This window comes from Lycorma delicatula, chromosome 3, assembly GCF_047948215.1.
Source record: "Lycorma delicatula isolate Av1 chromosome 3, ASM4794821v1, whole genome shotgun sequence".
Taxonomy (NCBI): domain Eukaryota; kingdom Metazoa; phylum Arthropoda; class Insecta; order Hemiptera; family Fulgoridae; genus Lycorma; species Lycorma delicatula.
The window spans coordinates 1,503,631-1,521,459 of NC_134457.1; the positions used below are offsets into that span (position 1 = coordinate 1,503,631).

The 17,829-nt window shown below is 31.5% G+C and overlaps 2 protein-coding genes across 4 annotated transcripts in view; both read left to right on the top strand.

The window, feature by feature from the left end:
• LOC142321336 (uncharacterized) overlaps positions 1-14,138 on the top strand; it is a 38,505-nt gene extending 24,367 nt beyond the window's left edge. Inside the window, exons 1-2 of one of the 2 annotated variants that reach the window (XR_012755599.1) lie at positions 11,623-11,737; positions 13,880-14,138. The gene's annotated coding sequence lies outside the window, so the exon portion shown is untranslated. Of the gene's footprint in view, positions 1-11,622; positions 11,738-13,879 lie in introns of those variants that run through there. The other variant, XM_075359331.1, reaches the window with a different exon arrangement.
• Positions 14,139-14,236: 98 nt separating this feature from the next.
• LOC142321337 (uncharacterized) overlaps positions 14,237-17,829 on the top strand; it is a 37,683-nt gene continuing 34,090 nt past the window's right edge. For both annotated transcript variants that reach the window (XM_075359332.1, XM_075359334.1), the window contains exon 1: positions 14,237-15,083. In XM_075359332.1, the coding sequence (XP_075215447.1) occupies positions 14,252-15,083 (832 nt within the window). In that variant the 5' untranslated portion in view covers positions 14,237-14,251. The remainder of the gene's footprint in view (positions 15,084-17,829) is intronic.

Sequence of the window (17,829 nt, forward strand, 5' to 3'; positions counted from 1 at the left end):
TTCATTACTCTCACCATTTTCTTCGTCTTGCATCTGTCACGGCTGGACCTGGTTAGATTTCATGGAATGTGGTTACTTCTTCTTCCGTATTTCCGGTTGTAAATAATTACAGACCGTAACCTTAGAAACACCTGCGATCCTTGAAAAGGCAGCACAGGGGAAAGTACAGGCCTCTTCAGTCGGACAACTGTAACTGACATGAAACAAAAGAAAAGGAACAATTGCCTAACGCTGAGGGCGAGATGGATGAATTAATCAACTATGGATGAAAAAACACAGATTACGCAGACAGCTTACAGACCGAAAACTGATTTTTTTTTAAGATTCTTGGTAAAGTATTTGTATCTTACCTACTAAATTCACCGTCAAACTTGAAGTCCTCTGGTGTCATACTTAATGGTATCTCTGTACACCATCTACAATGTAAAGGATTTACAAATTTTACATTCTGATTGTTGGAGTCTTTTCGGTGTTTTCATTCGGTATCACATCCGTCCATTACCTAACCGCGATAGCGTGACTCCCGGCCTGATAATTTCGTTCACCAAATCAAATAGAACGTATGTAAGAATCTCACCTTCTGATTATTGGAGTCTTCCGGTGTCATGCTCGGGCCTACCCCCAAAAAGGGGCAGAACAGCCGATGGTAGGCCCTGGGCATAGTTTGGGATTATCCGATTTCTTGTCTTATCAATCACGGTGGTTCGTCAAGGACATCGTGAGGCCTTACACCCTGTAGGCAGATATCTCTGAAATCGGACACAGTGGACTCTCGCAGAGTCTACTATGCGTGAGCAACAAATGTAACATTAGGCTTGTTTTGGAATAGAATGGTCCATTTCTTCACAGATATTTTTGAATATAAAGAGATCAGCTTTGTTTGTTACTAATGTTCGTATGATTTGTTTTTTGTAATTTTTGTTTAAATTGCCATGTAGACTTTAAGACTACACGAGTACATTTTTGTTTATAGTATACTGGAAACTTGGGTATTTTGAAGCCATTCTTTTAGATTGCAGAGGTTTCTTTTTTCTTTTGCTTATAACGTCATGATTTCTTATTCTCTGGTTCTGTGTCCTCCTTGACATGGAGTCTTTTCTGCGTAACATGAGAATTTCTGCTACGTTACTATTTGCTTTCAAGTTTTGTGTCCTTTACTCTGATACTGAAAGTGTTCACGAACACTTCTTAACTTGTTTATGTTTTCCTTCTCGGTTAAGTTAGTATGTAAATGTTTTCTAACGTCTTGAAGGATATTTTTTTGATTTTCTTTTTTGAATTAGTAAGGGTTGCAATATTGAAACTTTGTTTTATACCCATTAGAGTTTCCAAAAATTATTCCGATAAATTTTACCAAAAATTTGTTGCAGTGGCTTGTATTTTTCCCTTGTCGACATAAAAAAGATTGATACGGTGGAAAAATGTTACTACTCTAACAGTCTGTGTTCGTACTTGTCTCACTTTGTCTCCGTTTTTTTCTTTTTTCATATGAATCCCCACTCTTGCCAATCATTTTGGAAAAGTCTGTACAATTTATTTTTCAGGTGATGGATTTCATTTTTTGTTTTCTTTTTACAAAAACCAATATCCGGGTCACCAATAGTTAATCAATGCGATGAGATGTAATCAGTTGAGAAAGTGTAGTGATGGTGCAAACACGACTGTCATTCGAGACAAGAAAAAACCATTGTGAACTGATATTGAACATATGAAAATATCTCTAACGTACGACGTACGATGACAATGGAGGCGGAAATACGGAAATGAACCGTCTACTCGCCTTGAATCTTCAGGACTCAATGTCTGATGTTGGCTATCATTAAGAGGACTGAACGGACCGTTTCTTTCAAGGTACAGTTATTGGTCAAGCTTAATTGGAGATGCTGGACAAATAAATTTTACAATCCTTTAGGGCTTTGTTAAATGACAATTCATCTATAATTCAATAAGATGGTGCCCCACCCGCTTTCATTCAAATGTGTGCGCCAACTTTAAGAACACTGTTCTGTGACGTTGGATTGGACAAAGAGGCCCTGTCAAGAGAATATTCCTAAATCGGAACATATTCGTAAACGGTATCTGAAAAGGGAAGACTCTTTTATAACCTCTATACAAAAAACAACAATTTGATTTTACAAAGGACCTATGGATGCCACTGAAAACCGTCAATTCTCATAAAAAATAATACTTGTACCGAAAACTAATCTTAATATTAACATAAATTTAAATGCGTTACCTTATTTACAAGGACAACAGAATCCTGATTATCTAAGTAATTGTAATTTTATTTTATTTATATTTTTATATGTACGTCAACATACTGGAATGGAATGGAATGCAAAGTTGACGGGAGTTTATTTCTCCCTACTTATCGCAGAACCTGGACAGAGTTCCTTGCTGCTGGATGATTCTAATCGGGTTTGTTTTTTAAAAGGGTCATTTTAAATAGCGGGTCTAATTTTTCAAGTTTTGTTTATTATTATTTAGTTAATTTAAGACGGATTTAGTTGCATTCCAATCCGTTGTTGAACCGGCGTTATCGAACCCATTTTATGGGCCGACCGCGGAAGGCTAGGCTTATGAAGCCTGTCCTCCCGACGTAATTCCCCTTCAGACCGTCTGCTGAAGTCCTTTCGGTGCTAACGCTTCATAGGCTAGCAGGAATACGCCACAACGGGGCACTAACTATAAGGAGGGAGCAATGCGACCCCTACTCCGGAGGAGTCGCAATTGCTGGTTTGTTTTACTCTACTTGTAAGTTTTAAAAGGAGAGGTTGTGTAGAAACTCTTCATCCGCTTCTGCTATGGCTGCCCTTCAGGTCGCATCTCTGCTGGGCTCTGGTAGGCTGGTGGCTCAAGGTAGTGTATTAAGTGCCATCTTATTTTCTGTGGCCATAAACGATATTACCAAATGTGTGCAGGCTCCTGTCTCATGCTCTCTATTTGCTGATGACTTTGCTATCTACATTGCAAGCCGTTCAGCACCTACAGCAGAGAGACTACTGCAGAACACTATATTTCACCTTGAAGCTTGGTCCAGGATTACTGGTTTCACATTTTCATCTGAAAAAAACAAAATGTGTAGTTTTTTCTCGGCTACGAAACCCTTCTATTCCGCAAATATTTCTGAACGGAGAGAATATTACTATCTCTACTTACGTCAAGTTTTTAGGTTTATTTTTTGATAATCGTCTTACTTGGGTCAAACATTTAGAAGAATTGAAAACAAAATGTTCCAAACTTCTAGTTATGATGCGAGTCCTTACTAACACCAACTGGGGAGCCGATAGATCATGTATGATACGTTTTTACTATTCCTTAGTTCGGTCCCATTTAGATTATGGTTGTGTCGCCTACTCTTCAGCTCGTCAAACCGTGATTAAAATGCTGGATAGTGTACATCATGCTTTCCTTCGGCTTGCCACAGGCGCGTTTAGATCAAGTCCTGTCGCAAGCTTACTTGTAGACTGTGGTGAACCATCACTTTGGGATAGACGAGACCAGCTCTTATTATCTTATTTTGCTCGTCTCGGAGGACAGCCAAATCACCCGGTTCTTGACTCGGTCTTTAGAAATCCTAATCTAAGAAAGTATGAGGATCATCCACGTCGTACTGCACCTGTAGGTGTCCGTACCTGGCGTCTGCTGCAGCATATAAATGTTGCCACACCGTCATTCTTTCCTATGTATCCTTGCTCATATCCTCCATGGAGAATAAACCTCATAAATTTTAATTTTGACCTGACTACATACAATAAACAATCAACACCATCTACTGTCTTTCAGCAAATGTTTCAGTGTGTTCTCTCCAAGATGAAACCAGACGCGGTTGTATACACTGATGGATCGAAACAAAACGATACAGTTGGGTGTGCATTTGTTGTCAATGAGAGAACTTATATGTTTGGTCTACCCGGTATTACGAGTGTGTTTACCGCTGAACTATACGCTATAAGTAAGGCTCTAAACATCATTAACCCTAAATATAGAGAAATTCTTATTTGCAGTGACTCGTGTAGCGCTCTCCAAACCTTAAAAAACTTTTATTCTAAACATCCTATCGTCATTGAAATTTACAACGCAATCGCCGAGTTGAATAATCGTAACACAGAATTAAGTTTTTGCTGGGTCCCTAGCCACGTAGGGATTCCAGGTAATGAATATGCAGATTCCGCTGCCAAAGAAGCATGTAACCAGCCTCCTTTCACCACCCGAGTTGCTACTTCTGATTTCATTAATTGTGTAAAACAATTATTGAGAGCAAGGTGGCAAGGTGATTGGACGGCTACCATTGATAATAAACTCCGTCAGATTAAAGATTCTGTGTTACCATGGGACTCCTCATACAGAAAACCCCGGCCTGAGGAAGTAGTTCTCTGTCGATTGTGGATTGGACACACGAGTACCTGTTTACAAGCGGACAACCACCTCTATGCGCACGATGCAACTGCCGCGTGACCGTGCGCCACATACTCGTGGACTGCATATGTTATGCGGCATTGCGTCGTAAATTTAAACTACCCAGAAATATCCGTGGTATCTTGTGTAATGATAAAGAGGTTTTAAACCGGATGTTTCTGTTTTTGCGTAGTATAGGGTTAATACAAAAAAATTAATATTGTTGCTTATATTTTTTAATACTTTAGTTTTTAAATAAGTTTATTTTTTTTATTTTATTTTTCTCTGAATGTTTGATTTTTTTATCCGATTAGGAGCCTTTTACACTCCTTATCGGAATTTGTTAAATTTTATAAGTTATTTTTTTTAATATTTTAAAGACTGACTGTGATATTAGTTGTAAGATTTTTGTGATATTAGTTTTAAGTTTTATCTCTTTTTTTAGTTTTAAGTTTTATTTAGTTTTAATATGATAGTTTTTAACGTAGTTTTAAGTTACATGTTAGTGTTTTTGTTATCCGAGAATGGGCCTTTTACACCCATTCCGGATTTTGCTTACTGTGATAGTAGTTTTAAGTTTTAATTACTTTTACTTTTACTTTCACTTTTATTTTTATTTATTTATTTATTTTCCGGGCGATGATAACGACCGCTCGTTTTTCGCCCTAAAAAAAAAAAAAAAAAAAAAAAAAAAAGAAATAGAATGTTTTCTTGGAGTTACATTTTTATATGTTCAAGACACAGAACAAAAAATATGTTTTTGTAATAAAAAATGAATTAAACTTTAACAAAATGCAATTTATAACATTAAAATTGCTAAATTAACAAAGAGAAGACAATAACCTCATGTTATACTGACAACTTTAAGAATGGATGTGGTCAAGCAGTGTACCCACAACATAGAAATAAACAAAAAAGTTCCCTGTGTTTGGATTAATTTGTACGCTATTGCATGTATATATATTTACTTTTTGAATGTTATGTATATACCACTGTATCAAATAATTATTTATGAATAAGAAAATCCATCAGATACAGTTCAATAAAAAATAATAATAACACTCACCTCTCTGTCTAGCATTTTTAGAGCTATAATTCCATCATCAGCAGACAATTCTTATAAAATACACATAATTATAAATAAAATATGTAGTTAAAAATATAATTCTTTTTTTAAAAACCCAAACAGTTAAAATTTTTAACGGATTCTTTATCTTAACCATGATGGATTAGGAAGTATGACAATAGTATGTACATTCTAACGATTTTAAAATTTTAATTATAAGTTTTTTTAAAAAAACTATATTTTTAAATGTACATTATTTATAATAATTATATGTTTTTTTTTGTAATCTGGTCTGCTATTGACAGGAGTTAAACTCTGAAAGCACTACATACAGTTGTTACCTTTGAGTGTTTTTAACCTTTTATTGAACTGTATCTGTTGTCATTAAATATCTATTTGTTAATAATATATATATATATATATACGAGGTGTGTTCAAAAAGTAACAAGAATTTTGAAATTTCAAAATTGTGGGTTGTATTAGTTCAATTCTCGGGATTCTTTTGTTGTTGTATTGGTAAACATGTCTGAAAAGTATCTGTACATTTTTAACCATATTGGATGTTTAGTCTGTTGTCAGCTATCGAAAGTACAACGTATGTTTTGGTATGATTGGCAGTTTTTTATTTGTATAAATGGGTCAGAGAATCTGTATTAAATTTTGCTGTAAGAATGGAATAAAGTGTAGCGATGCTTTAAAAATGTTAAATATTGCTTTTGGTGAGTCTGCTATGAGTAAAGCAAGGGTTTACAAGTGATATAAATGTTTCTAAGAAGGTCATGAAGACGTTGAAGATGAGCTCCCTGGACGCCCCAGCACATCAACAACTGATGAAAAGTGGAAAAAATAAAAGAAATGATTATGAATGATCACAATCAGAGAAGTCACTGATGATATTGGGATATCAATTGGCTCATGCCATGAAATTTTTTCAGATGTTTTGGGTATGAAATGTGTGGCAGCAAAATTTGTTCCAAAATATTGAATTTCAAACAAAAACAGCAGCAAATGGAAGTTGCTCAGGACTCGCTAAATGAAGTCAACAACGATGCAGAACTACTGAAAGTAGTAGGCAAGTCATAACAGGTGATGAAACATGGGTTTATGGATATGATGTTGAAACTAAGGCTCAATCGTCCCATTGGAGGCATTCTGGATCACCAAGACTGAAAGAAATCTCTGACAAGTATGGTCGAATGTGAAGGTTATGATCATCATGTTCTTCGATTTTAACGGCATAGTGCATCATGAGTTCTTGTCACAAGGTCAAACAGTCAATAAGGAATATTACCTACAAGTTCAATGCTGATTGTGTAAAGCAATTCGAAAAAACACCCACATTTGTGACAAAACAATTCATGTCTTTTGCACCACAATAATGCGCCTGCTTACACTTCATTAATTATTCATTAATTTTTAGCAAATAGCAACACTGAAATGACACCACAGTCGCCATATTTGCCAGACATGGCCCCGCATGACTTTTTTCTATTCCGAAAAATAAAGAGAACCTTAAAGAGCCGTCGTTTTACATCATAGATGAGATTAAAGGCAAATAGCTGAAAGAACTAAACACTATTCCAAAGATTGAGTTCCAGATGTGTTTCGGGGATTGGAAAAAGCACAGGCATAAGTGTATATCTAATGGGTACTATTTTGAAGAGGATAACAACATTAATGTAGACAAATAAATAAAATTCTTTCCAAAAAACAAAAGTTCTCATTACTTTTTGAACACACCTTGTGTGTGTATATATATACTAGTAGTCAGCAATTTTATTTTCTTAAATATGTTATTTCAGATAGTTACATTTATAATAATTTTATTTTAAATTTCTGCGTGAGCTCCATGTATTGTATGTAAAATATCCAGGTGGTATTAAATTTTATGCCATATATCTTAGAGCACTTTGGCAGTTATTCCTCAATTGATGTCACACTGATTTGACTTTTTAGTTCATCACAAATCGTAGTTTCATATACAATGTCTTTGACAACTCCTGAAAAGGGAAATCCAAGGAAACTAGGAAATTGGTCCTCCCTGGTGAATCCATTGTCCAGGATTTTTTCCTACAAGTAGTCTCAAACAATTAAATCCAAGTGTGGAGATGTGCTACCTTCTGGAAGAAAGCTTTTGGTTTTGCTGACTGTAGGTTGGTAATGCATAATTCTTAACATGTTGAGAATTGTAGCTCTAGTCATTGTACATACAGTAAAGAAGAATGGTCTAATTACTTCATACAGACATGAATACCACTTTCTAACTTTTGGGCTATCTTATTTTTCTCAAACTCTGGAGAGTTTTCTATACTCCATTTTGGCAATATTATGAGAAGTGTGGGAATGGTGCTTCATCAAAGAAGATTATGTTTTTATGAAAGTGTAGTCTTAGTTGATTTCATTAATGATGCGCTAGGCAAAATAATAACAGTGTACAATCATCAGTGTCTATTGCATCTAACAACAGAATTTAGTGCACATGAAGTTTTAAGACCTTATGCAAAGACTTTGTAACTATCAATCATGGTATTCCCAACTCCAAAGTCACACAATGAGTTGATTTACCCAAGCTTCTCTAACTTGAACAAAAATACCTTGATATTTTTGGACTGGCTCCTCTTTCATCACGTTTCCTATGTTTGAAACTTCCTGTATCTGTAATTTGAAACTAACTTGTTTGGAATCCTTATCCTGATTGTATTCTAATAGAAAACAAATTTGTTTTCATGAAACCTGTACAATAGCCACTTTGGTAGTCAGATTACATTATTCGGCACCGTGGTGATTATGTTTAGTCAAGGCTATCACAAACTTGTGCAACTGCTCTTATAATCTTAAGCAAAATAGAGGTGGTTGTGTTTGTTTGGTCTTTATTTTATTCATCTGTAAAATGCCCTTGATAATTTGTAACTATTCAGTATCATTATTATTATATGATCTATTTGCGAGTGCTATGTAAATAATCCTGCCAACTGTGAAGCTTAAATTGTAGTTTGGTTCTTTAGAACATGAAATAGTTCTACTACAAAAATTCAAGTGTGTAGAAAGTTTAACCGGACTTATGAGTGAATGAAGAAGTTGTTTGAGTGTTGTATCAATTATTATGAGAAGGGAAAAACAAATACCCGTGACACGTCTGAAAACTTACTTCTATTTTCTGAATGTTAAAACAGAACTTACTCATTAAATTTCTTTAATTGTGGAATTACTTTCAATGCAATATATACATAGAATTGTAAAAAAAGCCTTAAGATATGAACAGTTTTACTGGAAAATCTTCAATTAACTATTATATCCCTGAGCTCACTATAGATGAGTTTTCTTCTGCATTTTAAACAATGGCTTGCATTGCAGAATTTTAAAAATGTTCAAAAAACATAAATCACTGACAGCTGAATTTGTTGAGAGCAGAACAAAGTTGAGGATGAAGGCATATAAATAATTAGTTGAATGTCAAAATGGAAAAATAATGTACAATTTTTTCTGTAAAACATCCACATACAAATAGGCCAAACTCAATGACAAAGCTTTCAAGGTTGTGTAAACGTTTTTTATGTATGCTTAGATTAATGAATGAAAACGCTTAACACAAAGCTTTAAAAAAATAAATCATTCCTATAAAATTCACCTGCTAAAAGCATTATCACAGGACAAATTTAGTGCAGTGTATATATTTTGATTTAATGCAGACTATTTATGCGGTACATTTAACATTACTTATTTTTTATAGTATTTATTTTAATAAAAATTATAATTTTCATAAAATACTTCTTTTTTTTTGCCAAATGTGTAGTTGTGTTTGTTAGAGACAATTTGAGATCAAGTTTAATTTATTTTTTGTAAATAAACGATTTAATCTTACTTCATTTCCTACAATAACTGAGGTTTCTTTAAGCAATAAATATTAAAACTTAAAAAATAAATATTAATTAAATAATTAATCAGTATGAAAGTGCCAACTCCCACAATCAAACTCAAGATCAGGTGATCAAGAAGACAACATTCCAACCATTACACCTACTTTTGGCATTATTTTGCAGTGTGTGTTTATAGTTAATTGTTAAGTTAAAGTATAAAACTGTATTTACTTTTATTGTTTTCACAACTTAACAAAGAAATGTTAAGTAATAATTTATCATTGTTAAAATGTTAAAAAAGAGATTGTAGTATGTTTTATCAGATTATTACTTTTCTAACTTCATTTAAAATTGAAGTAGATTATATTGGTCTCAAACACTTGACTATTCACAATTCTGTGCAATGGCAAGATAATAAACTAGTTTTGACAGTTGTTAATTAATGTAATCTGTTCTTCAGAACTCAAGATAGACTATTAAACTTTATTTTAATTGATTTTCTTGGTTGAAGTATGAAATGAATGCCTTTTTTAGAGCTATTTGAAAATAAACTGTAAGTTATTGTATGATTTATTTGTTAAAATTATCAACACATTTAAGTTCAAATTATTTAATTCTTAAATAACTCTACGTTAATACAGCCACCCCTTTAAATCTTCTAGAATGATCTGTTTAGAAATAATGTTAAATTTTGAGATTTTAAATGAAAATCACTATAATTAACCCACATTAGGGCCAGTATCATTATTTAATGCACAGAAGATAACAAAACATGGTGGGTGTTAAGAGATAAATAATATCATTATAAATTTATACAGTTTCTAGATATTGAAAACTTTGTCATTCATTTATTTAACATTTTTGCATATGTTACACTATGTATAATGTACAAAGGCATTGACAGATGTATGATATTATAATCACATTCTTTGTACATCATATTCATAGAAGATTAAAAAGAGAAATATAATTGAATAAATTCAATTTTGAAGTTCACATAAAATACAGGTTTTTCAAAAAAATGCATACTTATAAATATTTAAATGTTCCATACGTCTTCAAAATTGCTTTGTGGAAGACTATTTTTATAAAAAGATTAATAGAAATTACTGCTTGCTTTGTAAGTGGTATTTTTCCTTGAAGTAACTGATTTTTTGTTTAAGGCAATGATGCAGTCTTATTCTTAGTGCTAATGCATTGGTATTGGTGTTACGTATCTTAAAGTCTGGAAATCTATGTAGCATTTGAATAAATTGTACATTTCATCCTTGTTTTAATAGATTTAATATTGTTTTTATATTTAATGTGCTAATAAATTTTTGTATTGGTATATGTTGAGTTCATAACTAGCATGCTGTGTGTAAAATTTGCAACACTAAACTTAACGAAAATAATCTGTGCCATAATCAAAACAAGTAATAAGAGTAGAAGACAAAGTAAAGCAGAAAATATAAAAAGCAGTGAGATTAGCATCTAATTTGTCCACGCAATCCATTTATATACATCGATGGTTTAGATTTATGAAAATGTCCCATTGCTTATCACTTGAATATAAAGAAGTATTAAATGTAATATATGTTTTGCTGGTGAAAGAAATTTAATTTGAAAATAAATAAGACTAAAAACAAAGAAAATGAGAAGAATTAAATTTTAAGGTAGTAGAATATGTGTCAAAAATGAGGGAATTTTGTAGTTTAGGTGGTAAAACTACAAAGGATGAATGAGGTGTTAAAACCAGCAGGGCAAAAATAAGAAGTTTCATGCAAAAAAATGCACTAGTATCTAATTGGTTTAAAAATTTTAAAGTTATTTCTGTGAAGAAATATTATAAGTCTTTGAAATGTAATATTACAGAACTATGTTTTAAACTAAATAACTTAATAAAGTATGAAATAAAAAGGTCTTAAGACGAAAAGTTGAGAGAGATTGCTTAATAATCTTGAAAAGGCAAAAATTTGTAGGCTGCATCAAGGTCCAAGTTTATTTAATTTGGTCATTAAGGATGTGTAAGAAGAAAAAACTAGAGAAAAACAAGGCTTATATAAAATAAATAAATGTAGGATGTAGTATAATAATGCTGATTACAATTAAACATTTTTTTCCTTTTATGAAAATTTAAGTCGATTTGATTCAAAACAATAAAAAAAAAAAAATATATTAAAATAAATAAAATTATATAATTTTAATACGTAACGGTAAATTTATTGAAAAAATTTAAAATTTCCAGATTGGGAATTTTGTTTGGAAGTTGTCTATTTGTGATACGAAGGATTGCATGTTACAAAGGGTAAAGACTAACGACGTAGAGTTTTGTGGCAAGGATATCTGTATTAGCACGTTGCTATGTTTACGAAAGAGTGCTGTGTTTCTGGTGTTGTAGGTATTTTCAATACTACTGAGGTCTCATTATTCTAAGGTAACAGTTCGTGTGATACAAGTTTGCATTTTTTTATTTTGGTCATTGTTTTAACTATACGTTGTAAACATTGCATTATACCTCTTCTAACCTTAAAAGTTACTATGTTTAAATTTAAGTAATGGAATTTTTGACTTTTACTTTCGCATACACACTGCAAATTTATTTCCTCTTTATGTTAATTTTAAACTAAAAGTAATGAGATACTGCATGTGTCCTAGTGTTAAAATTATAGTTTCATGTGTTTTGTACAGAGCAAACGTAGAACCTTTTTTTTTCGCCATTTAATGTAAAGTAGAATGGATTTAGTTTGGTCAGGTATGGAAGTCGAGAGTTACAGCGTTCAAGTCCTAGTAAAGCCAGTTATTTTTACATGGATTTGAATACTAGATCGTGGATACCGGTGTCCTTTGGTGGTTGGGTTTCAATTAACCACACATCTCAGGAACGGTCGAACTGAGAATGTACAAGACTACACTTCATTCACACTCATACATATCATCCTCATTCATCCTCTGAAGAATTATCTAAACGGTAGTTACCGGAGGCTAAACAGGAAAAAGAAAAAGAAAGTTTGGTCAGGTAAATTTAGCTATTCATTCATAATTGTTGAAAGGCTACAAATGCAATTCCATGCCAGAAACTAGAATGCAGTTGTACAAAAGTCTAGGCTAGAAGAAAGAATATGTGTATTAATATAGATTTCTTTAGAGTGGTTTTAAAGCTACAAAAGTGCATGCTTTCATCTGAACCCTATTTACTGTAGTATACAAAGTTAATTATTTAATATAATATATCAAATTTTATCATAGGTTGAAACTATAATTTTTTTACTGCTGGTGTTTTTCAGGAAATGATAACCTGATAAAAATTAGTTAAGTTTCTAAATATATAAAATGTGTCTCCAGAAGATGGTTTTGAAGCTGTTGTGCAGATTTTAAACAGTTGTGTAGTATCATTGTTGTTGATTTTTTCCATTGTGAAATAGGAAACTTACAATGTGTTATTATTTTTGTTTCTGTTGATTGATTTTAATATGTTGTTTGTCAAATTAGAGAAATTTTGGTATTGTTTGACCATGTTAAGTTTGTTTATAAGATATGCATATTTTGATTAATATTATTGTTTTTATATCCCTTTTCTTTAGGACAAATAGTTAATTCTGTTTTTATGTGTTTTACTTGCTTATTTTCTTTGAATCTGTGGTTGAATTTGAGTTTAGTTTGCTCATATAATGTTTGATAGTCACTGCAGTTTAATTTTTCATGCTAAAGCATTGTGTTTAAATGTGTGTAGTTTTTGATTTTGAAAGTTTCAGAAATTTTCAACAGTTCTGTATGGGTTAGATAATATACAAATATAATTTGGTATGCTTTTAATTTTGTATTAGCGTAGGTATGTAGTATTCATTAACATGTATTAGATTTTAATTTTGTTTAGATTTTTGTTGAATTATTGGTTGATTTTCAATATGATTAAGACAATGCAACAGCATGTGTTTGATATTAATAGATGTGTTTGGTGATATGTCATAAAGTCTATAAGAGTTTCAGTTGTACTGGAAGGTGTAACACTTAGGTCTTATTATTTCTACTGAGTTATTATTTTTTCATTGGCTTTCTGCAGTAAACTGTCAATTGAGGGAGTTGTGTGAGATGTCTGTGAGGATTGTTTGGTTTGCCATTGACTGTGTTGCCATGAGTATATATGATAGTATATATTGTCTGAATTTTCCCATCTTTACACGTTTGTTTTTTAGTGCGTTGAAATAAATTTGTATTGCAAGACACTAGAAATGAGTGATTCTATCAGTAGGCCGGGTTTAGTGTATTATTATGAGTATATATTATTTTTCTGTTTAGCATCTGTTAATTGGTTTCTGTTTAACACCTCAAAATACTTTTTCTGAATATTCTATTCTATGTAATGAATTTAACAATCAACGTTTTCTTTGGTATTAAGTTCTATTTTTAATGGATTTATTTGATAGTACAAATTTTTTGTGTGTGTTCATGGAAGCATATGTATATGGTTGATTTTATATGTATAGTCTGAAAAAATATTACCGATGTTGTGCCACATGAGCTTGAGTATTTTAACAATATATTTCTTAAAATATTAATGTTATTTAATTTGTTGCAGGAAAATAACCTTATGCAGAATGAAAATAAGAAATAATATTAATGATGGGAAAGGTAAAAAATGTTTAAAACATACTAAAACTGTGAAACATTTTATTACAAAATCCAAAAATTCAAAAATTAAATTACAGACTAAAAAATTGTTTAGTTTACAACATCAAATTTTAAATGTTTTAAGGAAAGCTGATAAATTTAAATTGAAAGAAAAGAAATCTTTAAAAAAAGAAAATTATTTAATGATGATACACAAGCACTCAAAAAGTTGAAACAATCCAATTTAGAAAATGTTAAGAGTAATGTATTAGAAAGTGATAATTCTAAAAATGTTAATATTATTGTAGAAACAAGTGAACATTTTCATAATAGTTATGATATGGCAAATGTGACTAATTGTCAGAATGAAGTAAACCGTAAGAAGAAGCATAAACATAAAGTATGTGGCAAAACTAAAAATGAATCGCAACAAAAATTTTCTTCAAACAAAAATATGGAAAATGGAATAAATCTTCCATGTTCATCTTCCGATTTATTGCAGCCTTCTGTGTCAAAATTAAGTATTAATAAAAATGAATTAACAGGTTTTTCATATAATTGTGATGAAGCCAGTAATGAAGATAACTGTATTAATGAACACAATGATACTTATAATAAGGAACGTGAACAATTACTTAATAATAAAAATAGTGGTATTGATTTTTATCAGTTCAATAAAAACCATGTTTTACTGTCATTAATGCATCCATTTTCATTATATCTAATCGGTGTGCTTGAAATAGAAGTGTTGGTTGGAAGTATCAATGTACTTGGTTATACTATTGATAGATTATCTGGAAAACAGATATTGTACTCGCCTAGAGGTGTTGGTCATTTGTGCATTACAACAAAAGAAAAAGAGGAATTAGATGATATTTCTTTACAACATATATTAGGATTTGGAATATCTGAAGAAAAAGTTAATAGTATAACTACAAAATTTAATAATAATTTTGTTATGCTGATTTTAAATAAGAAAAGAGGTGATATTTCCTCAATAATTTGGCCAAAGTTTGTCGAAAGATATTCAGAACAGATTTTATTACCACCATTATATTCAGGAAATGAAATTGAGAATGTGTTACAGAGTACATTCCAGGTACACTCACAAAATACTAAATTGTATCGTGAAATGCTAGAATGGAACAATATTCTAACTCATGTGAAAGGAGGTATGTAATTATTAAGTTAATTTTCTGTTTATTTTTATGAAGATTGTAATCTTGAAATTTATCATTACTGGTGACTGTAGTAAATTTTTTTAACTTGAAAAACTTCTTTTCAGTTTTTTAAAATTACCGTTTTTTTTATATAATGTAAAACCTTAAAAAAGAGGAAACCATTGAAATGCAAGAAACATTTTCTGCATTAAAAAAATTTGATGGTTATTACTTTTAATGGGGACTCTTTTGTATAGATGGGACTGTAAATATATGTCACCGAAGTTTTATCAATTTGTTTGTTGAAAGCACTTATTAAATTATCTGATTTATACTTTCAGCCAAGAATTTTGACTACAATTACCTGAAAAATGACCCAGCTTTTTCATAAGTATACTTTTCTTTATATTGTATCTTTGACCAGTGAGAATATTTTGCTTTTCTATTCTACTAATGTCATTGGCTTTGCTGCAAAATTGATGTTATATTTTGCTTTACTTTTTAAGTATTCAATTCTTAAAAATTTGAATAATTTTTTTACCATTTTTCCAGCTTTGATTTATTTTCACATTTATATTTACTACATTTTTATTTTAATTGTTACATGTTTGTGTTTTAAAACAGTGATATTTTAAAGTGATATAAAATTTGGTGTGCTGTATGTAATTCTATATTATATTTTACTCGTAATTAGTGTTTTATACTTGATATAAAATTTTACTTAAAATAAATAAAATTCAAATGAAAATACTATTTAAAAAACATTTAAACCTTTGAAACAACTAATACAGTGTGTGAGCAACTTAAAACCGATCTGAGCCAGCTTGAACTGCAGTTATTTGAGGATCACCTTTAATGCTCTTAATACCACCATTACTGATTGTATATGTTACTACTTTCGTCTATTATTGTGAGTTGGTAAATTTTTCATGTTGTAGTGGAGTATCGTTTTATTCTTTGCAATTGTGTTTTTCTAAATAGCCTTATTCGATTGAGGAAAGGGTTGCTGTTGTGGAAGCTTATGTGTGTTCTGGATCCTTTCAAGAAACATGTCAAATATTCACTGAAAAATTTTCAATTGCTAATAACGAAAGCAAGAAGTAGTACACATGATTTGGTTAAAAAATAGTACAACAATGTCGTTTTCAAAACAAAACAAAATAGGCAGCCTTTTGTTAGTAGTCCAGAAGTCGGAGCCAATATTCAAAGAAGAATTTCTGCCAGTCTGAAAAAAAATTTGTATGATTTATTAAAACAAGTGTGTAAAATACATATCTTACCATAAGTTCTTCATGATTTAAATTTTAAACCATATGTGTAACAGTTCTCCAAACAAATTAAGAGAATGGACAAACTGAAACTTGTTACAACTGGCTTTTCAAAAACATTGTTAATAGACAGATAGACCCGATGCTGTATTTCACATCAGGCAATGCTGGTTTCACGAGGCATGTTAATTTACACAACATTAGGTACTGGGTGACTGAAAATCCTCATAAGATGTTTGAGCATTCACTTAACATTGAGAAAATTGGTGTGTAATGTGCTGTTTCTGGTAATTGTATATTGGAGCCAATATCATTTGACCAGCCTTATCAGTACAGAAGTGCATTGTACAGTTGTGAAGAATTGTATGCTCAGCTAACAGATAGGAAAAAGAGTAGAGCTTCTTCCAGCAAGACAGAGCAATGTGTCACACATCAAAGAGTTCAGTAGCATGTGTTCATTTTTTCATTTACAGAAGAATGAACTATCAGCAGAACTCTCTGCTAGATAAATTTGTTGGTGGAGGTCACCAGCTGGTGACTTCTGTGTTCCCCAAATTTGTCTAGTTGCAATTTTTTTCCTTGGGGCTATTTGAAAGATAGAGTTTATGAATCAAATTGCCACAGTATTGATGAACTGAATGTGAACATTCAACAAGAAATTGTTGTCATTGACAGCAACGTATTGTATCAGATGACTTGCAATATCACTTGAGCACAAAAGTGTACATCTGTGCTTATTTTGAACATCTTTTCAAAAATATGGCAAGTATGTTAACTTTTGCCAATGTAAATTTAATTTAAAATTAAATTCAGAATCATATTTAAGAGTGGAAATAGCCTATTTTGTACAATTCATTTTAGAATTCTGTGTACTAGAAAACATATAATGTATTAAAACATCACGCCTGCAAGGCTGGGAAAGAATTATCTATTATTGATGTTACATATTTTTCCTTCATTTAACTCCTGTAATTGTAAAGTAAAATATTTTCTTTTATTTCCACTTTATAAAAGAAAATATCTAATAAAAAGTAAAATAAGCTTTCCAATTCTGCTTTATTAAGGGCCTTATGCATTATGATGTGATTGCATCTGAAATTTTTAGCATTATATTGAGAGGTTGCATAGAAAGGTTTTACTGTACGTGGTTTTATACCTTTAAACTGTATATGTAGCATTACAGGTCCTTGATTAGGTGCATTAAACTTGTGGAATGTGCACTCCACAGTGAACAGATTGATTTATATAGACCCACGGTTTGGTGTAGTGGTGAATGTGTCTTCGCAAATCAGCTGACTTTGAAGTCGAGAGTTCCAATGTTCAAATCCTAGTAAAGGCTAGTTTTAAACAAATTTGAACACTAGATCATGGATTCCGGTGTTCTTTGGTGGTTGGGTTTCAATTAACCACACATTCACACTCACACGTATCATCCTCATTCATCATCTGAAGTAATACCTGACAGTGATTCCTGGAGGCTAAACAGGAAC